At 35.9% G+C, this 27,024-nt stretch overlaps 1 protein-coding gene across 4 annotated transcripts in view; it reads right to left on the bottom strand.

Annotated features, from left to right (window-relative positions):
* Nucleotides 1–27,024, bottom strand: part of GRIK2 (glutamate ionotropic receptor kainate type subunit 2) — a 352,850-nt gene that overhangs the window by 23,699 nt on the left and 302,127 nt on the right. For all 4 annotated transcript variants that reach the window (XM_052685593.1, XM_052685429.1, XM_052685664.1 and 1 more), the window contains one exon: nt 11,816–12,041. In XM_052685593.1, the coding sequence (XP_052541553.1) occupies nt 11,816–12,041 (226 nt within the window). The remainder of the gene's footprint in view (nt 1–11,815; nt 12,042–27,024) is intronic.

The following is a 27,024-nucleotide window of genomic DNA, read 5'->3' as shown; positions in this document are numbered from 1 at the left end:
ACTTATTAAAAACTGTTGAAACAGGAACTTGTTTGTTTCATTGTTTCAGGTGAATTTTATAATGAGAAATTGCTGTAAATTTTGATATTTTGAAATTTGGAAGTTTGTGCCCATGTGACTTAGCTACATATTTTCATTTACTAGACAGAAAAATCCAATTTGACTAGTTCTACATCATTTATAGTCTATTTGTTGCTGCTATATTTCCCTTTTTATTAAAAACAAGACTGTTTTATCTTGTAGCATTATTTAATGTTCTATTTTTTCTTTGCCTAAGCAAGATGAAATTACCTACAAATATACTATCATAATCAGTACATTGTTTATTTTCACTAAGAACTGAATAGATGCTTAGCCTATGAAGAACCACAGAAAAACTCCTTCCTGATGCAAGGCCTCATGTATCACCAGCCCTGAAACACATTCCAGGAATATGTAGCATACTCAGCACTCAGCAATAAAGGCTGTCAGCCTTTACAAAGCCTTTAAGCCTTTACAGCCTTACAACATGCCATAGGAGAGATTCCTGGCAGTGGGTACAGTGGAAGCACTTTAGCTCCACAGAACTGTTTTTATTTTGAAAGTCACAGGTAGTTTTTCTCCCTAGCACAAAATCCTCTCTAACTGGCATGAAAGAGAAGCAATAAAGAAGAGTCAGCATAATTTGGTTTGTTCCTCGTGCCTGTGGATTCAGAAGTTACCAATCAACATCCAAAGAAAGTGAGAAATTTTGACAATTCACAGCTCCTGGATCCACTGTAAAAATCAAGTAGTTTTCCATTCTTTAGGATCACTGAATACTATTTCCGTATCATGGAGTTATGCTACTGCAATAGTTGTGTATTTGATGGACTGAAATTCTTTGGCAGTAACAGAAAACAAGCAGCACATGACAGTGAAGCAATGAATCAAAAGAAAACGTAGTATTTCCTGCAAACTCGAAAAGGGAGAAGATCCTTCTTTATCTCAATTTCAGACTTTTAATCAATTCCAACTGATGGATGTTCATATCCTGAGCTCTCAACATAATAAATGAACAAATAGATAAATAAATAAATAAACAACTAAAAATTATGCCTCTACGAAGATGTCCTCAGATGCAAAACAAGCCACTTACACAATATCAATTAGCCTGGTATTTTTAGGAGTATAGAACAAGCCAGCTATCAGTGCACTACATTATGGAATGGATGTGAGATATTCAAAAGCCATCTAGGTGTCATCCTGTGCAACTGCTTCCAGGTGGCCTACTTGAGCAGAGTGTTTGGAGCAGACAATCTCTCGAGGTATCTTTCAAACTCAATGATTTTGTGAAATGCAGCTTTGAAAACAAATTTAATTCATGATGTTAAGTGAAGTGAAGCAAGCCAGTTTTTTCAGTTTAATCCTCCCAGTAAATAAGAAAAGCTGGCTCTTTTGTTTTCCATGCAGATTTCTCTTCCCTAATTACATGGCATAAGTGACTAACAAAGCAGGACGGTCTACTCTTGGTGGACCTTTGGAAAATGGAGACATAGGAGACATCAGCTCTATTACTCAGGTGAGAATAAGAATCCTCAAATATTCAGAGTGCTTAAAAACACTGGCTGTTGCATAGGCCTCCAGAGTTTCACTTATTCTGTTGTCTGTCTGTAAGACATCATGACCAATTTAAAGCCACAGTGCTACTCTTGTCATTTATCCTAGCTAATGTTCTGAATTCTATCCTTAAAAGTGTGAATAGATGAGATAGGAAGAACTCAAATTTATGGAAAATTTTCAATTTCAAATTTCTTTTCCATTACTTTGTCCACACTATTTTCACCATCAGGTATTTACTCACATGGATAAGATCCACTTTAAGACTTTTTCTCTACCCCTAGCAGAACAGAACCCTCTCCCCTCCTGCAGCTTTTAGAAAGGCAGTGGTCAGTATGATTTCAGTTATCACATGTCCCTCAATATAGCCTGAAAGCATTGCAATTATACTGAAGAACTTTGGCAGACAAGAGAGGAGGAGTAATATTTATTCAGGAAATGCGAGACAGATGCAATTAAGAGTTGATGCCACAGTTTTTTTTTTACAGAACAAGAAAACCCAAAAGCATGTAAACATTAAGTGCTGGGATGCAGCACAGTAGTTTGTTTCTTTTTAGTGGTGATAGAGCAGAGGCATTTTATGTAAGTAGATGAATCTTTCACAATGTAGCACATAGATGAGGTCCTAGCCACTACAGAAGTTTGAATGATGTCTTTGCTTCAGCTACATCTGTCCAATGAAATCCTACTCAAAGCTCCACTTCTCTGAGTCTGCTCACAAGTACTGTAAACCGAATGCTTTGGCAATCCTTTAGTAATATAAATAAAGGTCTCCTACCATGCTTCAACACGTTCATACTTATTAGGTAACTATAAAAATGCAGTTCTTTCATCAAATATTTTAGCTACACAATCATACATTTCAGCAACAATAAATTAACTGCTCAAGCAGTTGAAATTCTCAAATTAGTTTCAGTACATTGTTTGACCTGCATAAAAATAAATAATAGGCATCTATTTTTTTTCAGAATGTTCAGCTAATGAAGACAAACATATTAATTTGTTTTAGTTATGAAAGAAGAACTGCAGTTTTATACATGTAAAAGTGATTACTATTACAGTACAAATTATATGAACAATTACAGATTAAATGCAGGCAAGCAGAAGAAAAAGGCCTTATGTCTTGGTATATGGCTTCATGTTTACTCCTACAAAGACAGATCTGTTTAAATCTCAAGTCTCCAAGGCCTGGTAAAAAAAAATGTTCATATTATATAATTTGTATAGCCTGATGTTAATAACCAGCTTCAAGAGAACTAGGGAATTTTAACAATAAAACCAAATGAGATACTCAAGTTACCATTGCTTACAAATTCGGAGGGGGGGGAGGGGTTCATTCATTTTTATTATTGTTTGGTTTTTGTATTTTCTCTGTTTCTTTCTTTGTTTTGTAGTGCGTTAGATTTTGAAAACTATAGGCAGGGGACAAAGTTTATACTAGTCTACAGTAGTGAAATTTAGAGTGCAAAGATTGCACAACTCTCATTACAACTCTCATTCAACATACTTAAGAAAGCATAATGCAAACATAAATACATATGCACACTTAATAAGTAGACAGCATCCCAATTGTAAGATGGTTTGTTTTTTTTTTTTTAAACATCATCAGTACTTTAGAACAGACAGTAGACAAGACACTGACAGATCCATTGCACCTTCTGCAGCTATCGCAAAACAGGGAATGGTCTTAGGACTGACTTTAGACTTAGTGTAATAGTTAGTTGTGCAAAAACTCCAACTCCATTTCCACATCTCAGATGGCATGCTGTTACTTCTTCCTTCCTGCTACAACTAGCACTCACCTGGCCTCATTAGTGTGTAGGCAGATTAGCACAAAGTAAATTAAGTGTATGAAAAAAAGGTAAACTATTTTGCAAGTTTAAGTTACTAAACCAGCTCACTCAATTTCAGTTTTTTGCAAAATGCAAGTGCCCTATGCCAGTTTAAAATGTCTGTGAAATCTCAGCCTTGCTTTCTTACTCAGATATTTTACAGATTAAAATGGCATGCCTTTTTTATTTTTCAACGCTTCTTTAGAGAAAAAAATGTCATTTCTTTTCTGCAAATCTGTCTCCTGAAAGTAATTGGAAGTATGGGAGAGAACTTCATCTTGTAACCAAGAAGACAAAAACTGTCAAAACTGAGCACTAGCAAGAATGAGAATAATGTGATCGGCCTGATGACACTCCCTACACTAAAAGACATTGGGAACATTTAAATAAAGCCATGGGCGCTCAGTGAAATAAGAATTCTGCTCAAAATTCTTTCAGGGAGTTTTACAATATTCTCTTAGAATAAAAGCATCAACGGGAAAAAAGAAAAAAAAAAAAAGAAGACACCTAAATACTCATCTGTATCTTCAGAATCTTCAGAACAGGTTAACTGCAGGATAACTATGCTACATATCCTCATTCACTCAGAGCTTATATAATAGATTCTCCCTTACTTTAGCAGATTTTATATAATGTTTGACTATGTTTGACTATGGACAACTGTACCTTCAATTCTTTTTTATAAAATTTCAGGAGTTTCATACTTTAATCTTGGTCAAGGTGGACTTCATCTTGTCACAGTTGCATGCACCTAGAGCAGGAAAAATTTCTAGCATCACTGTGTTCTAAATAAGTAATAACATAATAGATTTCTTTCTGAAAAAACATTGGCACTTCTTTGAAACATTAACCTGGATGTAAAAACTGCTCAGAGAGAAAAATTTATTTCAGACACATAGCTGTAGAATTTAAGGCTTTGGTCTTTTAAAAGTCAGACAACACTGAGGAGGCAAGATCCTACACATCTATAAGATACTGAAGTAGTATTACTTATAAAGCATTTACTCCAATTTTTAATTTACAGACAAGCATGTATGCAAACTAGTTTTTGGCTGATTACAAAAGAAGGCTGCAAACCTCTGACTAGAATGATAAATGAAGCAAGAGAGCAGGCTGAACAAATTCTGAAAGGATTCTGAATGGAGAATAAAGGAGGCTGTTTTGAGATCATTTTCATAATATTATTTTGAAATGTCCTCTGTATATTTGGGAAATCAGAGTAATTTAATTGCTTTTCTTTTTTTGTTTTCCTAAAAACATTTGTTTTAGTCTTTGAAATATCAAGTGTATTTTAAAAGCTTTTGTTCTTAAGCAATTTATAAACCCCACTGTGCCTCTATTTAAATGTTTCTATATTTGAAAATACTTAAAAAATGGCATGTAATGAAATCTTTTGTAAAATACATGCATTAAGGCTGTGGTTAGATCCACAAAAAAAAATTCAATATTATGAAAAATAAACTTTTACTGAGTATTTTTTTTTTTTTTTAGGTCACTCCTAAGAAATACAAGTAATGCTCATAAATCAGATAACCTCCAGTGCTGTAGGATGCAATGTGATAATTGTTACACATTTGCTGATTATGCTATTTGTTCAAATTCTATTTGAATCCAGCAGCTTCTCACTGGATAGGAAGAACAGTATTGTATGCATTTAGTAATGGCTTGAATGTATATGAATAATTCATGAAGTCAAAGAGAAGATGTGATATAGCAGATCATAAATTACTGCCTGAAAACTTTTTTTTTTTTTTTTTTTTTTTTTTTTTTAAATGAACTCTTTAATTTAAAGGGGTGGAGTGTGAAATTCTCTTTGCCGATTCTATGTCTGATGAAATTACATGAATACTACAGTCTTCAAAACACACTTACTCCAAACAGCATTTCAATTACTCGCTACGCAACTGACTGAAATGCAGAAAAGATAAATGAATAAATAAATAAATAAATAGAGTGAGAAAGACAACCCTATTATTTACTCTGATTTATCAAAAATAAAAGAATTGAATTCCTAAGCAAAAAACGTTGAGTTAAATTACATTGTGCAAGAGTACATAAATACATTTTTGTGTGCAAGTGACTTGCATATTATATTAGTGATTTGCACATTATGTAAGTCAAACAAAGAGACTTTTTGGAAGTCATAACTGAAGTTGGGCAAAGGTGGGATATTTTTCAAGAAAAAATATGTTTTCTTCTCTGAGAGGAAAAATATATTGTAAACGAAGCTTTTTCGCAAAAAAAAAAAAAAAAACCAAACAAACAACAACAACAAAAAAAACGCACAACGGTTACGCGTCAAGGTTTGGTAGCGGGGAGCTGCAGGGGTGGGATCTGTGAGCAGAGCCCAGCGCTGGCCATGTGAGAGCAGAGCCAGCTCCAGGTGCCCCAGAGGGACCGCCGCTGCCAGAGCTGAGCCGTGCGCCACACCGGGTGCGCTCTGCGAGAGCGGACGGAAGGAAGGGACGAACCGCTGTCCCACGGGATACACCCTCAAGAGCGACCCGGGCCGAAGCTGGAGCCCGCGGGGGAACCGCATCTGTAGGGATCGTGTGGAGCGGTGCCCGAAGGGTGGGCACGGTACGGAGCCGTGTTGAGGCAGTGCTGGGAGAGCTGCAGCCTGTGGGAAGGCCACCTGGAATCAGTCGGGAAGGACAGCGTTGCGGGAGGGACCCACCTGGAACAGGGGCACAGAGCGACCGTGGAGGAACGGCACACATGAGGCTTTTAGGACTGACCACAGCCCTCATTCCTTCCTATATATGTAGAAGGGAATGGATGGGAGAAGGTGTTGTTTGGGCAACAGAAGCAGTGAAAAATGTGGAGTGCAAGATGTGAGGAATGGCTGAAGTCTCTTGATTTGTTCAGCTTCTTGATGATCTACAGCTTCTGCACAAAGAAAAGGGAGGGATCTCTCTCTGTTGACAGTGAGAGACCCAAAGGAGTTGTGTCAGGAGTGGCAGATTGAATAATAGGAAGAGGTTCTTCACCAAGAGGGTGGTTAGGTACTATAAGAGGATCCCCAGGGCTGTGGGAATGCCACAGTGCTAACAGTAAGCCGAATTTGGACAGTGCTCTGAGAAGAAAGTTGGATTTGATGATCCCTGTGGGTCCCTTTGCAACTCAGGATATTTTATGATTCTATAATTAGCTTGCTTTAGTTCTTACTGATCTAGTCTGCTAGTAATAGGCAATAAATTAAATCATTCTCTCTATGCTGAATCTGTTTTGCCCATGACAGTAACTACTAAGTGATGTCCCTTTATTTATATTAAGAATTTTTCATCATATTCTGTTGAGGAGGGAGAGAGTGGCACGGTGTAACTTAGCTGAATATCAGTGTGAAACCTCTGCACATAGGATTTACAGTAAAGACAACTTCACTAAGAATGGCACCTTTGAATCAATACAACATGAAAGCCTAGAAATTTTGTTCCATTCTTTGAACTTAAGTGGCTACGCAAATATCTAGTGCCCATGGCCAATGCCTCTCTGCTGGAAAGCTTTTGACATGTGAGGTATGACTTGTTTGTATCACAGCAGCTGTCAGCTTTCTGTTGCAAATATATAAATACACAGTGTGCAGATATATTTACATGAAAAAAAAATTAATATTTGGATGTGGTTTCCAGGTTATTGCAGCTTTGTTCAATGAGTAATTCCATGAAACTGAGTTTGATGATGAAATGTTTGTTGCTAATCATGTTCGTATGTTGACCCAAAAAATACATTTTTATCTTCACCCAAAAATATACTGTTTAATTTCATTTGTGTCTTGAGAGTTTTATTTTCTCTCCAAGTAAAGTGAAGTACCTCCATATCATAAAGGGACGTGTGATATGCACCTTATACCCTTCCTAGCTTTTTCTCTCAGGACATCTTGATAGTCTATCATCATGGAATGATCGGGGATAAGAATAACATTATGCTGTGGTAAGAAGAGACATATTTTGATCACAGTAAGAGAAAAGTCATAAACTAATAGAAGTGAAGAATGTTATTTAATAGATCCCACTCAGTATGTTTTGCAACTGAGAAATTATAAAGAATGCCATTTATTTTCCTGTAAATCTTATCTCCCATAGATCCCTTACTATTTTGTATTTCCTAATAGTTAGAATAAATGCTTTTTATTAGGGTTGCTTACACCAATAATTTTTCGGTTTCATAATGTCAAATATATTACTGTGCATGTATCTCCACACACACATGTTCTCTCTGGCATGTTTCAGACAGTCCTGATCTACCACCTTGTCTGAAAAGTGCATGCTTAGTATATCTCATATGAAGTGGGTTTGACATATGCAACTGTCAGCAACTTATGTACTCCAGGTTGAATAGAAGAACAAGAGGAAATTCAGCTAAAAATATGCCAAAGTAAGATGGAAACTAGCCAGCTGTCAACCATGCTGAAAATAAATAAAAATTTTGAAAAACAATAACATGAAACTACTTGAGAGAGTTGGAGGAATGCCTTTTTTTTTTTTTTTTTTTTTCTAGAGATGATTTAAAAGTATGTTTCTTCCAATTTGAGAGTAAGAAAAAAATGAAAAGTATTAATTATAGACAATTAATGCCTTAATACATAGTGCATGGAAGATAAATTTCTAATCTTTCATGTGGTTCACTTCAGATAGACAGTCAATAAATACTCAGAATGGAAACTAGTATTTCTCACATAATATTAGTCTGGTTTACAGTACTTTGTGTTGACCAAATGCAAGTCATACCAGCTCTGTTAATGTAAGGCATAAAATGTATATTGTTGCATAGAGTAAGACTTTTTGAAAACAAATGGACTTGTTTGTTATGTTTGATCAGAAGATCATGAGTACATGGAAGTATCACACACATTTATCTCAGCTGGGATTCCTTCAAGAATAAACTCAGTTTTTAATATCATTGTCATGCATGGTGAAGAAATAGGACAATTAAAACTAATGGAGGTGATTATGACTTCAAAAGACGTATTGTTAAATTAAAAAATATTTTGAATACTCAAGCAGGTTGATACTTTTTCTGTCTTTCCCTCCCTCTCATTCTTACATTGTGTTCCCCCTCTCCTCTTTCTCCTTCCCTTCCTTAAACTAATGTCAACCTTGGATGCTGAGGTGTATACTCATGCAAAGTCAAATTCCAACCATTAAGATAAATACATACGTATTTCTTATAATATCTAACTGAACATAATGCATATTTACATATTTATTATCAGAAATATCTCGTGCATTATACTTCAAGATTTCAAGTATATACATTATTTTTATATATACATATAGTTAATTTTTAGTTGTAAATCATGAGAGTTGGTCATTCCATCTATAACTTATCAAATTTATTGTCTGTAGCTTATTTTTTTGTGTCATGAGTGACATGTTAAATAAAGCTGAAAGCAAAGATAACATACACAATGCTGTCTCACACCTCTTCCAAACGTCAGTGAATTTTGTTAATTTTAAAGCTGTGTTCTAGTTCCACTATGTGCCCAAAGTACACAGTATCAATTTCCCACACCATGGCTATATTACAACACACTAAATTTTGTTTACTTCACAAATGCTTTCACAATACTAAAACTTCCAAAAGGATTAAAGCAGACTTGATTCATTTCTTTACTGTGTGGAAACAATTGATGCCCATATACTTCCTGAACTTCTTTTTGTTTTTTTGTTTGTTTCTTTCATTCATTTTTTTTTTTTTTTTTCCTCCTCGTCCTATACAATTTTCTATCTCTGACTGTAAAACTTTTACTGCAGTGTTCTAAGCTGCTGCCATATTTGGGGGTTTTGCATTTTCCAAACAATTATTGTATCATAAGCTACTAGCATATTTTCCTGTTAGGAAAGCTTTTACTTCTCCTGTTTGTAGCTTCCTGAACTCAAGCAAATTATATTCTCTCTACTAGCCATCAAGGAACTTCCTTTTGATATAGTTCAGCAAAACTAACCATACTCATTCTACTTTATTTGGCATAAAGTCTATAACAACCATATTAGACAGAATTGATCTTTCGTGAAGATATTTCTGCCACTTCAATACACTATTCCAGGAGGTAGACCAGATGTTTTTATAAATTTGGGAAGATGACATCAATAGCTTTCAGACAAGGTGCCTCTATCTGAACAAATTTCATATTTTTATATTCAGAGATGTTCTTGCAAGTAGTTTCCCAAAGAGGCATGAGCAGTAATGTGTGCTTAGTTTTGAAATCATTATCCTGTAGTTTCTCAAGCACTTGACAAGTTACTTTTTGGATTATTGACTAAAGAAATGTCACGCAATTTCATATCTTCATAAACATCTTCCATAATCATGAAATAATATATACTTCTCAAGATGTGACTATGCCAAAAGGTCCTTTAAAGACTATGGAGTTAATGTTTCCTGTAGAAATGACTCTAATTATAATATATGGCTTAATTTTGTATTATGCACATCTTTGTAATATCTTTTTGCTTCAGCAAAGTGATATATTTCACGAAATATTCTGACAGGCACTATAGATATTTTTTTTCCTAAGATTTCCCTTACTATTGCAGGGGCAACCTCGTCTCCTTCAACTGAGACACCACATTTATACAGAGAATACAATTTATAAATTGTTAGTTCATACATCTGGATAACATTTTATAAGTACTGTCTAAAGAAAGGATTAATCTCTTATTCTTAGCTGTCCTGATAAATCTCCAAATGCTGTTTTAATTTACTCCTAAATCTTTTATGAAAATCTTGATTCAGATCTTATTTTATGAAAGCCTTACCTGTTTTACAGGTCATATTTTAATATTTTTTTTTTAGTTTACTACTGTTTGAAGTTTTTTTTTTCCCCTCCTGTGGAAATCTCTGATTCCTATGTATCCTCTACTTGTTTTATTTTGGTTGCAAGACAACTGTCAGCTAACGGATCCCCTTTTGCAGTTATGTTGTTTATCTTGACCCTGATCACATTTATTACTTGTTGTAGATTGTTAAGTGCTGAATAATGTCTTTGATACAAATTAAAGTTAATGAAGAAACGTACTACTACTGCCTGTTCTCTCAATAAAGCTGAATAAAGCCAAAAGAACAGTTTACTTACTGAGACATAATTGTCTCTTTACATCCAGTTATTTTTTTCTCTAAATCTTTACTGGTCACTCTAGAAGTTTGCTTTTGGTTTTACATTTGTTTTTCATTTGTTTTCTCAATAGAATAAAATGCATTAAAACTAAATGCCTAGCAACTAATTGTTCAAAGACAAAATGAACAGAATCATAATTTCTTCAGGAGGTATCAATTGCATATCTAATTACCAACATCACTAAAATTAAAACAATTTTAAGGTTTCAGTAAATATTCACAGTTTACATGAAATGTTTTGTATTACTGGATACGCCTTTATGCAATATATTCCAGTAATGTTTATAACTTAATCTTTCTTATCATGTTCTTAATATACAATATTAGAGTCAACTTTACCCACACAGTGGTTTAATATAATGCTAACACAAAATCAATAACAAGTGTAAGAACTATATGGGGAAAAAAAAAAAAAAAAAAAAAAAAAAAACACATCAAGCATATTCATATTAACAACAAAACAATACATTCTCCTTACAATTAAATTTAAATCAAAACCATTATCAGTCTTTTAAAAACATCTTCAGAACAATATTAAGTAGGATCACTGGACAGTATTCCTATGTATTCTGAAATCAAAAGCTGGATCTTCAGCTCATGTCTTTCAATAGTCACTGCAGACAGAGGGAACTCAGAACATCTGTGCTTGCTGAATCTCATTCTATGGATGCTAGAAACCAGTTCTTGTTGTTGGCTTCTAATTTTGCAGCCAAATTTTTGTACACTGTCAGAAAAACCTGACTTAGATAATATTTACTGAATTGGAATCATTTTGCAAAAGCATATTCCACAAAGTTAATTTAGTATTTCTTCTGTTTGTGGATTATACAAGGCATGCTATGGAATCTTTCCTCTTATTTTAAGAATCTTAGTGTTTAGCTTTCTCACCATAGATGCTTCGTGTCATCAGTTTTTGCTGCTGAAAATTTTGAAAAAACACTAGCACTTCATTATCTAAACCAAGTTAAACATTTAGAAAATATTGAAAAGTATCAGGGCTGTGGAATGTAATTTTGTTATTTTTGAGGATATGGAAGGAATCATATTAGAGAATCATCATATAAAAATGGTCAACTTCTTCAAATAACTGTTTTTTTTTTTTTTCTATTTAGGTAATGAAATACAATCCATAAATGCTGGTAAAACATGTTATGGTTTTCTTTAGATAGGAAAAAGAGAACGAAAGGAAAGCTAGTAATGTAGAAAAAGCAACAGTATATTGGAGCTTTTCTATTACAGCAACAAAGATTAATGAAGAGAGATCAATGAATTGATATATAACCTACCCATGGGAGTTCCCACGCCATAACCTTTTGAGTCTATCAGGCCTCCAATCTGTGTTAGGTTACAGTTCCGCTGTGTGACAAACTCAATGGTTGTCGACTCCATTAAAAACGCGTAGTCGGAGGTAAGCACACGCTGGATGCCTTCTTCATTGCTTTTGACAAGTACTGACTGCCTCCTGCTACTCATGAATGCCCACATCTTATCATAAGTGGAGATTTTGGATTTCTGAAAGACAAATATTAGATAGAACAGTAATAAAGATAAAACACGTTTAAGAGTGAGTGCAAATTCCAAACTTACACATTATCCTCTTACCTCTTATCATGTTTTATTGCACATGTCAGATTTTACAACAGCAAATGTAAGAGTGTCTATATATTTCATCTCATATGTGGAAAACAAAGCAGATGGACACATTTTCTAGAAAATGCATTATATTTTAGTTAATCTATTTTTCATTCTGTGCACGTTTTTATTCGTGTAGAGTGAAAACCTAAAAGTTTTTAAAGTCAGTGAAAAACTATTAAGGATTTTAATATAGTCAAGTTCATCAACAGTACTGGTGAGTTTCATAGGAGAATTTGCTGTATTCTGGTATGTTTGAAATTCACTCATCTTTCAGTCATTACCCTACTCTTGAGCACTTTTAAAAACCTTCTGCACAGTGGAGCAGCTTGCAGTAGTCAGAACACTTACAGATAGCAATGTATGGAGAAAAAAAGTCATGAGGAAGAAGGCAACAAATATACAACTTACCACACTATAGTCATATTTATTTGCCATTACAAAATTAACAGCTAAAAGTCCTAAAGTTTAATATGTATCTGTTGCTTTAGTATTCCCTGAATGCAATGCACTATTGTGTTATGGATGAGAAAGAGACAAAGGAGACGACAATTTGGTACAAACTGCTGCAGCATAGCTATAGAGGAGTTACTCCTTTTCTCGACACATCGGCTTAAAAAAAAAGCAACCCAACAAAATAAAACAAGACCAACAAACAAAAAACCACAAACGTATTACCTTCCCTCACTTTTTTACAGTACTGTGTAAGAGATAATGACAAAACGAAGGCATTAGAACACTTGATCATTGCATATTACATTTGTCGCCACATGCTTAATAATGTTTCAAACTCAAACATATCAGAAAATGTTCATTAAAGTTATATCTTGTATAAAAATAAAATGTAGATATACGGTATAAAAACTGGTATAATCAAGCTCTTTCAGGCCTCTTTCATCTTTTAATGTCATCCTAAACATAACTTTGCCATCAGCTCTGATGGAGATACTAAGCAAAGATTGACACTACAAACCTTTCTGAAGCTCCACTGACTGGCAGCCATAAAATCTGCCTAAAGAAGGATTAGTAGTGTATGTGGAATGAAAAGAACATTTATTTAGGAAAAAAAAAAAGAAAAAAAGACAACTTTGTCCCCGTGCTAGGACAGAATCCAAGACCTATTTCAGTCTGCCTGAGAACTTAGCAAAACAAGCATTTGAAGTAACTCTAGTGTCAATGCTAAGAAAACGGAAGACTTCTAGAACTCTGCATGAACATTCTGCATGAACACATTATTTCTGTACTGAATGTTATGCAAATGACCATACAAGGTTTTAGTAACAATGAAAGAGAAAATAATTTTTTTCTTCAGAAGATACTGTGAATCCATAGAATTAAGAAGAACAAACAGATATGGTCTCTATTCATAGGTTTGTTTTCTCAATCAAATAATTATTTGAAGCACTTAATACTACACTATATGCAGAATAAGATACTTTAAGCAATGCTCATCGGCTCTTCATTACTATGTAATATAGAAAGAATGGAAAATAAGTGTTTTCCAATGTTTGTAAAATTTTGCCTGTATTATCATTTAATTTTTTACCGTACAATCTTTATTCCACTACTGAAAGCAAACATTTAAGCCAATATAAATAATCTGAGTAATATAAGGAATTTGCAGAGAGAACAATTTGGGTAAACTATTAAATACATTGCTGGTGCATGCTGAGAAGGAAAAAAACCACATGAGAGCCATAGTAGAAAATAAAGTAAATAAGAATGAACACACATAAGTATTTCTGCACTTATGTTGCAAAAAAAAAAAAAAAAAAAAAACAAAAAAAACACATTACCAAGATAAAAGTATGTTAGCAAAGGGTACGGTTATCTCTACAAAAGCATGTGAAAAAAGAGCACTCTCACAGACAGGTCGTGTTCATTGTGATGACTAACTTTATCATTTAGGATGACGCTTCTGAAAAAGAAGGAAGAGAAGTCATAAGCAAAATAAAATCAAAGAAAGCTTCTACATAGTAGTATGCTTGCTGTAAAAATTAAAGAAGTATAAAAATTTTACGCAGTTAATGAAGCTGTGGAAGATAACATTAAGCTATGTGCTAAAACAAAAGCACATACGACTCTCACTAGAGAAGATATCAAGGGTGATAGAAAAGATAGTCATCTCTTTTTTTATCATGTAAGCAAAATACTACAATATCTGCACCACGTTTTCTGTTCACAGGAATTTGAGGAACTTCCTGCTAGTGAAACCCTTCAATCTTCTTCAGGAGGTGCTGGCTACAATGAAACACATTTGAAATATTTTTACATCAGTGCAGACAGCACAAACAAGAGGAGATGAAGTCTTGGCTCAGTTTCAGAGCTACAACATCACTGATGTAAGCAAAACCTGGTGGGAAGAGTCCCGTGACCATTGTGTACTGATGAATGATTATAGGCTCTTAAGCAGGGATAAGCAAGGCAAGTAATATAGGGAGTGGTTATCTGTAAAGATGTATAGAGCTCTCAATTCGTGATGACACTGTTGAGATCAGATCAAGGGACAATCAAATAAAGCATCTGTTGTTGTGGGAGTTTACTATAGGCCACCGAGCCAGGATGATGATGTCAATTAATTAAAGAACTAAAATCAGACTTCAGATTGCTTAGGAAATTAGTTAGCAAAGTCCCTTGGGAAACTGCTTTTAAATACATGGGGATCTAACCATGCATGTCACTTTCAAAGTACCACCTCTTAAGAGCACAGAAAAAGGCAATTCCAAAATGTCAGAAGTCAAGCAGTTGGAGCAGAAGGTTGGGTTGGCTGGGTAGGAATCTTCTTATAGAGCTTATGCAGAACAAACACAAATACGGCCACAGGAAATGAGGTCAGGCAACATACAAAGATACTGCTGTAGTGAAAAAATTCATGTGGCCAAAGCTCACTTAGAGTTGAAGCTGGCCATTACCGTGGGTGAAATAAAAAGGGCTTTTTAAAATATGTTAACAAGAGGATCAAAGATAACATTGGTCCATTTCTTGAGGAGGATGATCACATTGCAAATAGGAGCACAGAAAAAGCAGAGATGTTTAATGCTTTCTTTCCTACTTTCTTCAATGCTGATGAAAGGCTTGAAGACTCTCAGAGAACTGAGTTGGAGAACCATGTCTGCAGTAATGATAAACTCCCTGCCAGCCCTGAAATTGTGAAGGATTTGCTGCTCAAACTGGATGTTTATACGAGGCCTGATAGGATTAATCCAAGAGTACTCAAAAAGCTAGATTATGTAATCTTGACACCTCTCTCAATTACTTTTCAACAGTCTTTGGAATCTGGAGAGGGTCTAGTGAACTGGAATCTGTCAAATATTATCCAATTTTTCAAGAAGGACAAGAAAGAAGATCCTGAAAATTACAATACTGTCAGTATCACTCGTGCCAGATAAAATTATGGAGAAGATCATTAAGGGCATGTTGAAATACATCTGAATGCACACATTCTTCAGAGTCAACACAGGTTCACAAGAAGTCCTTGTTGAATCTCCTTTTATTAAAAGATTACCTATATAGGTAACCAGGGGAAGCCAGTTGATGTATTCTTTTTGGATTTCAGCAAAGCTTTTGGTGCTGATTCTCACAGTATCCTTCTGGACAAAATGTCCAGAATACAGCTATACAAAAAGATAACTTGGTGGTTGAACAGTTCATTGGCAGGTCAGGTTCAAAGGGATATAATAAATGAGGTTACATCAGGCTGGCCACTAGTCATTATTAGAGTCCCACAAAACTCCACTTTAATGTTTTCATCAGTGACTTGGATACAGGACTTGAATATATATTAAGTAATTTTGTGGATGACCTTAAATTGAGAGGATCTGATGACTCCCTTGAGAGTAGAGAGGCCTTGCAAGGAGAAAAGGACAAATTAGAAGGCTGGACAATCATCAACCACATGAAGTTTTAGAAGAGCAAATGCTGGATTCTGCATCTGGGATGGGGCAAGTTATACTTGTATGGACTAGGGGACAAGAGGGTTGATTCTTGTTGATAGCAAATTGAATCCAAGTCCACATGTGCCCTGGCAGGAAAAAGAGCCAACCATATCCTGGGGTGCATGAGACCCAGAACTGCCAATTAGGTGAGGGAAGGGATTATCCCAATGTACTCTGAGCTAGTGTGGCCTCACCTCAAGCACTGGGTACAGGTTTAGTCCCAACAATACAGGAAAGATGTAAAACTGCTAGAGAAATTCCTCAGAAGGGCTATGAAGATGGTGAAGGGTTTAGAGGAAAAGATGTATGAGGAGTGTCTGAGGTCACTCGGCTTGTTCAGCCCAGAGAAGAAGAGACTGAGAGGAGTCCTCATGGTGGCCTATAGCTTCTTCATGAGGGGACTGTATGGGATGGGACTGAACTCTTCTCTCTGGTGACAGTGACAGGACACAAGGAAACAGCATGTAGCTGCATCAGGAGAGGATTAGGTTGATTGTTAAGAAAAGGTTTTACACCAGTGAGTGGTCAAGTCCTGGAACAGGCTTCCCAGGGCAGTGGTCATGGCACCAAGCCTGACAGATTTCAAGAAGAATTTTGACAACATTCTCAGAAGCATGGTTTGAATTTTGAGTGGTCCTGTGTTGAGTCAGGAGATGAATTCAATGATCCTCATGAGTCCCTTCCTACTCAAGATATCTGTCATTCTATGATTCTTCCATCCCTAAAAGGCAGAACTGAAATTATGTCAAAGAAAACAGCCTACCTATTTGTGACTTAAATTCAAAGTGGTGTTTAGAAATCTTACAAAAACAAAGTATAATAAAAGAGATTTGTTTTATGCATAACATAGAATAGTTATTTGAGAAAACAAAACAAAGCATTTGATTCAGTAAAATACAATCACAAATGGTTTTCCTCTGTGTTTGGAAAGTTGTTCAGCAGATTCAACTAACTAAACTCAAAAGCTGGAACAATCAAAAGCATCAGGAGCCCATTTGACATTGAACTAAACAGAATGACACTCCAGTATGTACATTTTGCTTCTGGTGGTTATGACTGTGTCATTCATATCAATAGAAGCAGATGCTACGATTTATGTTATGTTTCTACCGCCTTTCATTGTGCACAAATCATTCTGGTTAATCAACTTACTCCATCAAGGAAGTGGATTATTTTCTCTGAGTTATTCACCATTTTGTGTAATCTAACTGGAAATCACTGCCTCAACATCCAGCTTAATGCAAAATCAACTGGAAATGATGTCTGCATAAGATAACCTGTGATGACATGATTTATCATGCCTGTGTTCCCTCAGTAATGCTGAAGATAATACAGAACAATAAGAAAGCTGCCTATGACTTGCAACATTTGAGTTTCACTGAATTAAAAAGGAGAACTAAATAACATAGAAGTTGGACATTAAAAGGTTGAACAAATAAAAAAAACCTTACATACCTGGTGCATAAAATCGTAGTTCTAACAGTGACATTCAGAGTATACTCACAGTAAAAATTCTCAGTGTTCTTAAATTAAACACTAATGGAAGATAACTATGCATACTAGAGATCACAAAAGAAGGTATGGCAAAGGCTTTAAGTTAGTCTCATGCTATGCATATAACTGAGGCTTGAAACAGGAGAATCATTATTAGGAATACGTTAATATTGTCCCCTGAAGTACAGTCTTGGAAAGACAAATATCTGAGCAGTGAGACTGGAGTATAAGGTAGGAAAATATAAAGATGTTGGGTGAATGCCAAAATAAACAAGGATCAAAGGTCAGGAAAGTATACCTCATGATACAAGACAAGATTAAGCAATTGTACAGTAAAAGTGTGCTAGGCAACTTCTGACCCTTTTCTACAGAGGACTGTATAGAATGCCTTATTACTGGTACCTTAATGGAGATATTTGTTTTAATGATGGCATGCAATTTACTTACTTAAAGTCTTGTAAAAGCATTCAGATGCAATGTACAATTGTGCAATGAACTTTGGTCACAACCATGCAGTATTTTAACAAAAAAGAAGCAGTAATAACAAAAAAAAAAAAAAAAAAAAAAAAAAAAAAAGATTAAATGTAACTAAGATTAAATACCTAATAAATAAATAAATCAGAAGCCCAGTTCCTATGCATTTGGAACTGCTATTCAGTACATGTGAATAAAACCAAGACAGTCTTTACATCATGAAATAAAATGGCAGACTCCCAGTACTACCACACTATTTCCTATTTCTGACAGGGCCTATAGTACCTGTGGCTTTTGTTTTCCTGAGCTCTGTATTGTTAGTGGACTCGAATAACTTTTTTATTTTTAACTAACCTTTTTTTTAAGATACTGGATTAATGATTTTTTTTTGTCTGAAAGAATTTATTCTTTCCTTCTGTAAAACTGAGTGGATTGCCTCAAAGATCTGAACTTAGAATCATAGAATCATAGAATCACCAAGGTTGGAAAAGACCTAAAAGATCACCCAGTCCAACCGTTCACCTATTCCCAATAGCTCCTACTAAACCATGTCCCTCAATACAACATCCAGTCTTTCCTTGAACACCCCCAGGGTCGGTGACTCCACCACCTCCCTGGGCAGTCCGTTCCAGTGCCTGACCACCCTTTCCGAAAAGTAATACTTCCTCATGTCCAGCCTGAATCTCCCCTGCCGTAGCTTGAAGCCATTCCCCCTGGTCCTATCACTAATGACACGAGAGAAGAGGCCGACCCCCAGCTCACTACAACCTCCCTTCAGGAAGTTATAGAGAGCAATGAGGTCTCCCCTGAGCCTCCTCTTCTCCAGGCTGAACATTCCCAGCTCCTTCAGCCTCTCCTCATATGGCCTGTGTTCCAGACCCCTCACCAGCTTTGTTGCCCTCCTTTGAACACGTTCCAGGGCCTCAATATCTTTCTTGCAGTGAGGGGCCCAAAACTGGACACAGTACTCGAGGTGCGGCCTCACCAGTGCTGAATACAGGGGAACAATCACCTCTCTGCTCCTGCTTGCAACACTGTTTCTGATGCAAGCCAGGATGCCATTGGCCTTCTTAGCCACCTGGGCACACTGTCAGCTCATGTTGAGCCGAGCATCAATCAATACCTCCAGGTCCATTTCCTCTACGCAGTCCTCCAGCCACACCGCCCCAAGCCTGTAGCGTCGCCTGGGGTTGTTGTAGCCGAAGTGCAGGACCCGGCATTTGGCCTTGTTGAAACTCATCCTATTGGCTTCAGCCCAGCTCTCCAGCCTGTCCAGATCCCTCTGTAGGGCCTCGCTACCCCCAGGCAGATCCACACTTCCAGCCAATTTGGTGTCATCTGCGAATTTACTGAGGGTGCACTCGATGCCCTTATCCAGGTCATCAATAAAGATATTGAAGAGGACAGGCCCCAGCACCGACCCCTGGGGAACACCACTCACAACCGGTCGCCAGCTGGATTTGACTCCATTCACCACCACTCTCTGTGCCCGGCCCTCCAACCAGCTCCTTACCCAGCCAAGAGTGTATCCATCCAAGCCTCTGGCTGCCAGCTTCTGCAGGAGAATGCTGTGGGAGACAGTGTCAAAGGCTTTGCTGAAGTCTAGGTAGACCACATCAACAGCCTTTCCCTCATCCACCAGATGGGTCACTAGATCATAGAAGGAGATCAGGTTGGTCAAACAGGACCTGCCCTTCACGAACCCATGCTGGCTAGGCCTGATCCCCCGGTCACCCTGCACATGCCGCATGATCTCCCTCAAGACAATCTGCTCCATAACCTTCCCTGGCACCGAGGTCAGGCTAACAGGCCTGTAGTTCCCCGGAACTTGATCTGGTATGGTTCAGTATCGTCATAAACAGTTTGTAAAACGGTATTGAAAGCATTCCCACAAAGTTTTTTAGTTGTAGAAATACACTGGAAAAAGAAAGAGCTACTTTGCAGAGATACCTCGAGAGGCCAGAAAATTAAGATAAACAACAATTGCCTAGTACTGAACAAAGATAAACACAAAGTCTATCCAGTGACAAAGTAATCCCAAGCTTCTGTGCAGGTTTGGAAATTGATTGGCAAGAATGTGTCTTGGCTGAAGAGGACTTGTGGATTCAAGTGGACAGTGGGCCAAAGTGACCCTCATGAGGTTCAACAAAGTGAAGTGCAAGGTCTTGCACCTGGGTCATGGTTATCCCCACTACCAGTGCCAGCTGGGCAGTGTAAGGATAGAGCACATCCCTGCTGAAAAGGAACTGGAGGTTACTAGTGGATGGATAGCTGGACATGAGTCAGGAATGTGTCCTCCTAGCACAGAAAGCCAACCGTATCTTGGGCTGTACCAAAAGAATCGTGGTCAACAGGTCAGGGGAGGTGATTCTGCCCCTCTACTCTGCACTGATGAGACCTAATCTGGAGTACTGCATCCAGGTGTGAAGAGCTCAGTACAGAAGAGACATGGACCTGCTGGAGCATGTCCAGATGAGGGCCACAAAAATTGTCCAAGGGATAAAACTCTTCCCCTCAAAGGACAAGCTGAGAGAGCTGAGGCTGTTAAGTTGGAGAACAGCTCTGGGGAGATCTGAGAGTGGCCTGAAAGCAGTATCTAAAAGGGGGCTGTAAAAAAGAAGAGGACACTTTAGCAGGGTCTGTTGTGATAGGACACAGGGAAATGGTTTCGAACTAAAACAGGAGAGATTTAGACTGGATATAGGGAAGCTTTTTACAGTAAGGGTGGTGAGGCATTGGAAGGTGTTTCCCAGAGAGGTGGTAGAAGCCCTGTACTTAGAGACACTGATGGTCAGGCTGGACAAGGCTCTGAGCAACCGGTCTAGCTGTAGGTGTCCCTGTTCATTGCAGAGGAGTTGAACTAGATGACCTTTAAGGATGCCTTCCAAGTCAAACAATTCTATGATTCTACAATTAGCAGTAATAACAGATGCTCCATTGCAGTGGCAAAAACAAACTGTAGCTTGTATCAGCAAGATCATAGCAAACAGAATGCAAAATGAATTTATTCCACAACACTTGACATTTGTTAGGCTATTCCAGGAACACTGTGGTCCATTTTGGTCCTCCATCAGAGTATTGGAGATCTTAACTTACAAAGTATAACTGAAGGAAAAGGAGTCGTTCAAGCTAAAGAAAGGAGGGTTTGCATATCACATTCTTTCATTACCTATAGAAAAAAAAATAGAGAGAACTTGGAGATATTCTCTTCACTAGGATGCATGATGGTAGAATAAGAGACAATTGCAAAAGAAGCAGTGGCTGAAAGAAAATTCTTTATGAATATAAAAGAAAAATGTATTCACCATGAGAACAGTTAAGATTTGGCATATATGTAGCTAGGAGAAATAATGGAATGTGCTCGCTAGAAATATCCAAGTTCTACTTTAACCAAGTCCTGGATAAACTAATCTAAGTTCTTGCTTTCAATTTAAACAGCTTTCAAGTTATTATGGTGAGCAGTGACACTTCTCTCTATTTTTTTTTCTTTTTCTCAAACAAACAACAACAACAAAAAGAAAAGTCATTTTGTGTTTGAAATAAACAAACAAAAGCATTGTAAATTTATGTAGTTTATACTTCAAGGTAAAGACAAACCCCTTACTATCTGGGAAATGTGCATTTTTCTAAGGCTTTTTCACACTTCAATTCTTTGAAACTCAAGTACGCTCATACCAATTGTTTCATACATAATCCCCATGGCAATCCTGAATACCAGTGTGAAAATCCAGGCTGAACTGTCCAAGTAATACATTTAATTCATTTATTCCTTATTCATTTTTATACATTTGACATTTTGTTTTGACAAGTGCCTTAAATCTACATAGTTCTGAAATAAGCTAAAAGAATGTGTTTCTGATGTTGCTAATAATGGCAAAAGCACCCATGTATCTCAACAAGTCATTCTGAATGTAGGGAGCCTAGCTGTCAAGTTTAAGCAAAGCAAACATTTCCACTTATGGCTCACAGCTGTTCTAAGACATTTGGGATATGTATCTAATACACAGAGGATTAATACAATTAATAGACAGATAAACAAAGTTAATTAATTGAATACATTTCAAATCATAGGATGACAATCTTAAAACTGAGAGAAGAAACCAACAGCCTTTAGCAAATAACGTTTTAGGAATGTTTGAACATTATAAATACAGGGAAATCCAAAGATAAGGCTATCTAACACTTTCATAAATGGCAATAAATTGTAAATACACTTAAATAGCCTGATCACTTTCTTAAACTGACACCAAATTTAAGTTTGGAAAGACTGACTTCTACTGTTCAAATATCTGTCTCAAAAACCAAAAATATTTTCTTTCCTTCCCATGTTTTTTGTTCTTTTTGTTTCGGCACTTTATACCTGCTTTTGCTAATCCATCTATTCTAGTTTTTAACATGACTCTGTGTTCTCTTTGTTCTTTGAAATAGATACTGGTTTCTCCAAACTGTGCAGTGTTTCTGAAATGGAAAACAATTGGATCCTGGTCCTTTACCAGGACTTCTGAAATAAAAAGAAATATATGAAAATAATGATAAATATCATCATCAGCTACATTAATCAGAACGAAAGTTATCTTTGTAGTTTTTCACAGTCCTATTTCCAGACCTTGTTTCAAACAATTCAAACAAATTAGTTTTAGTGACTAGAATAATTTCTATTTTTGAATAAGCTTTAGCTAACTCTACACTCCAAAAGCAAATGTTACTTTTCCAGGCAGCAGAAACAGTATATTTACCACTTTTGGTAATAGCCTAACAATAGCCTAACACATTATGTGTAAAACACAATTTGATCTTAGTTGCATATCAAAATTTGATGCTTCCATTATATGATTTCAAAGAAGATCCAAACTCTGCTTTCACATATCTGCAGTACAGTTTTGAATATTGATGTAGGCTAATGCAGAGCTTTTAGAGCATACTGTGTTAATCACTAGCATCTCAAGTATACAGAAAATATTACACATTCCTCCAACTCCAGTGGATAACAGACCAAATTTAAATCAGCTTACTCATAATTTACCACTCAACAGACAGACTATATTAATACAATTAAGCTTCTGATTATTTTCAGACCACATTACCATTAGTTACAAAAATGAACTTTGTAGTTTGGGATTTGTTTATGGTCTCTTAAAATTCTGAGACTGACTTTTACTCAGTCATCAAAGAAAAGTGAAAAAGACTTCTTCCCTTTTATCAAGCTGGTCTCATTGACTTTGACCTCAGGATGTTTCTTCATCTTTTTTTTCCCCTCCTTTTTGGCCTTATTCCTTTCTGTTTTTGTTCCCCTATTTTTTCAGACTGCTGAGGCCTGAAATCCTGTAAGTGAGCAAGCCAATTTTGATTTTGTTGGGTCAGCATAAAAACAATAAAAGTAATGCATACAGTGTTCTCTCCTTCATAACAGCAGTTTTCATGGTCCATAGAGCACAAATGAAAGAAAGGTAGGAAAGGTGCTTCTGCCAAGAGTGGATCTACAAGGAATGAAAAATGCAGTGCTCAGAGAAAGACATTTTTACTCTTTCCTGATTGTGCTTGCTTTTTGTTTTAAAAATCAAAGATTTTGAAAAAAATATTAAATATTAAATATTCCAAAAAATTTATGGTTAAAAAAAAAAAAAAAGTGCTATTGAAACAAATATTCGTTATCTTTGACCTGGAAGTCAGTACAGATTTTATAGCTCAGAAAATCACTAATGGATTACAAAACACTTCCTTGCCTTTTATATCAGAATGATTTATAGTTCTCTTTTGAATTATAGCTAACTGGTTCTTTCTGCAAAAATAGCTTGGAGATGAGAATTGTGATATTTCTCACACTGTTCTTCCTTTTGTAAGTAGGAATAAGACATCAAGAAAACTTAATCTGTTTTTAAAGCATATATTATATATGCTCTGTAAAGATAAATCCACTTCTGCTCACTGCCTGTTTTCTGATACAAATTGCAGAAGAAAATTTTGTTCTTGGATTGAGCTGGAAGCAATCTTCCTTTCCAAAATAGGAGAACGTTTTTATTTGTTATTATGCACATAACATATGAAAGCTAGAACTAAGCATAAAGTTCATAAATACTGCTTTAAATATTTACCTCTAAGAGTGACATGAATAAAGAATTTTACTACCATAAAATCCACTCTGGCCAGGGAGATATTTGTGTGATGTTCAAAGCAAAATTAGTCCTTGTGTATTAAGTCTTAATCAATATATTATGCTTAAAAAGTTCTGTTGTTTATAATTTGAAAGTAACTCATCAGACAGCATTAGCAAACAAACTTCTATCATTTGAGATCTTTTTGAATGAGGTGAAGTGATAGAAGCCCCTTAAATCTTACTCATTAATTTGCTCCTTAAAACAGTTAGACATAAATATATCTTATTTCTCTAACTGAAGTTCAATTGTTTTTTTCTTTTGTCAAGACCATCATTATGCTAGTGATTGGCTATAACAGAAGTCTAGTGGCATCAAGACAGACCGGTATGTTCCTGTAAGTTCTTTTGCCAGATCTAAAAAATATAATATAATATTATATTATTATATTATAATAATAATTACAATAATAATAGATTTAAACCCCTGAAAATGTAAGCCTAGCAATATTTTTAATTATTTATTCACAAAATATCTCATGTAAATATTTGCCTGCTATACATTAGCATAAGCCACCACTGAGGTATTCTGCAATGGGATTTGGATTTAGCATACTGTATTTTTTCATTATAGCAAGTACATTACGAACAACTCTGAACCATATGTGCTGGCTATGAACAGCTGAGTTTTTCTCTGTAATTGTGTGACCTTGGTCACTAGAAAATTGGAGTTAATTCAGGCAAGCAGGATTGATGCCATATGTGGTTCATATCAAAAGTACTGAGGAGTGGTAGGATACTGATCAGGGAAACAGCTTGTTTGTTAGCAAATCTGTCAGGTTTTGGAATAATTCTGGAAATTGTATTTTGAAACATCTGTAGTCTCCTGAACTACATATTTGAGAAGATAAGCAATATAACACATAAGGCAGTCCGTACAGAAAGTATGTGCAATAGCAGAGTTGTAAGATTCAGTTTAGAATAGGTTTTAACACTGATAGAGCTCCACCCCAACTTTTCAGAAGTTGATGGAGAAAGTTGCTGTACTGATGAATTTGTATAACTTAAAGAAAGTTAAAGTAGGATACAATTTATGTGTTTATTAACATTCTGCAATTTGGATAACTATAACAGATGAGAATAGGCAGCATAAAAACTGTAGTATAACAGAAAAAGGAACACAGTCTGTGAAGACTATGGAAATTCTGCAAAGGCTCTGCTTCATTTATGGTGGAGAACAGCCAGAAGAACCAGTACCTGCCAGGTTGAAGAAGGAATCACTTTTCAACATTATTAATTGATGTATTCCAATTTTGTCAGACAGACACTCTCAAATGTTGTGGGAATTAAGTACTTGGAAATTGCCAATGAGGAAAGGTTTATCACTAGCTTTAGTAGAGGAAAAGCAGAAGCAAAATCAGTGGAAAAAGAAAACAAACAAACAAAAAATAAACCACCATGACATGCACCATATTTCCAACTATTCTGTACAAACTACAGAAATTTTTGCTGTTCTAAATCTACCTACAAAAGGATTTAGCTTGCAGTATTAGTAGAACTCTAGAATCATAGAATCATAGAATCTCCAAGGTTGGAAAAGACCTAAAAGATCATCCTGTCCAACCATTCACCTATTACCAATAGCTCCCATATCTTCACACACACACACAAAAAAAAAAAAAAAAAAAAAAAAAAAAGATGAAATGAACTTTAAATTCCAAAATTAACATTAATTTGAGTACTTTTTGAAAATGCAACCTTCCATCAATTCTTACATTTTTTTGCCCCTCTCAAGAATTGGAAAGCTTCAGCTATAAACTAAAAATAGTAAATTCAGATTCCACATTCAAATTCCAAAAAGGCAAACTGCCACAGCAAAAATATTGATTGTTCACATAACATAAATATTTTATATATTAGAGAAGAGGAGGGGAAATGTGTACGTGCTATTACTTTCCCCAAAAGTGGAAGTTTCTAAGCCTACTAAATATTTGACATAAACAATAAAAATCTGATTTCTCTCCTACAGAAACTCTTGTTATTTCAGGAAAGTAATAAAAAGTAGAAGAAGAAATTGTGGAATCAATTTTCAAAAAGCAATAAAAATTATGTGATAGGGAAAAAAAAAAAAGACAGAATGACAGGTAAAAAATAGGAGAAAACAATCTCATGTTGCTATTTCTTGGAAGAAAAATGAAGACGATATAAAAAATAAAAACAGCATATATCTAAAAAAAAAATAAAATGACAGAGAATTCTAGAGATGGCATAAAAATTTTTCTGTGAGACCCAGCAAGATCACCAACATGAGATCAAGATAAGCCCCAGTTTAGGCTTTCTATTTGGTATTTCTACATCATCCAGTGATGGAATTTACATACTTCTGTTATTAACCAAAATACTAATTTGTATTTATGTATGTATATTTGCGCATTAAGAGCAGTTACAGTTTATTTTCCATTAACTTTTGTGGTCATGCAGAATTCTATATAGACAGTGAAATTCACTAAATATATCTTGTGGTATCTGACTTCTGAAACAAAGGCAAAAGTAGGAACTGATATTTAACACTATACTACGTGCTATAAATGAAATCCATGAGCCACCACAGAAATATTGTATTGGCTGGTATGTGATACATTAAATACTAGAAAATTGATTATGTTAAAAATTGTTTGGCATTGTCAGTGATGAAAGACTCAACATGAGCAGGAATACAGGACTGCAGCCCAGAAGGCCAACCTTATCCTAGGTTGTATCAAGAGTAGTGTGACCAGCAGGTTGAGGGAGCTCTACTCTGCTCTCATGAAACTTCACCTGGAGTACTGAGTCCAGTTCTGGGGACCCCAACACAAGAAGGATGGAGGAG

This window comes from Tympanuchus pallidicinctus, unplaced genomic scaffold, assembly GCF_026119805.1.
Source record: "Tympanuchus pallidicinctus isolate F22 unplaced genomic scaffold, pur_lepc_1.0 scaffold1, whole genome shotgun sequence".
In the NCBI taxonomy this organism is placed as follows: Eukaryota; Metazoa; Chordata; class Aves; order Galliformes; family Phasianidae; genus Tympanuchus; species Tympanuchus pallidicinctus.
This window is presented reverse-complemented; position numbering and strand designations above follow the sequence as displayed.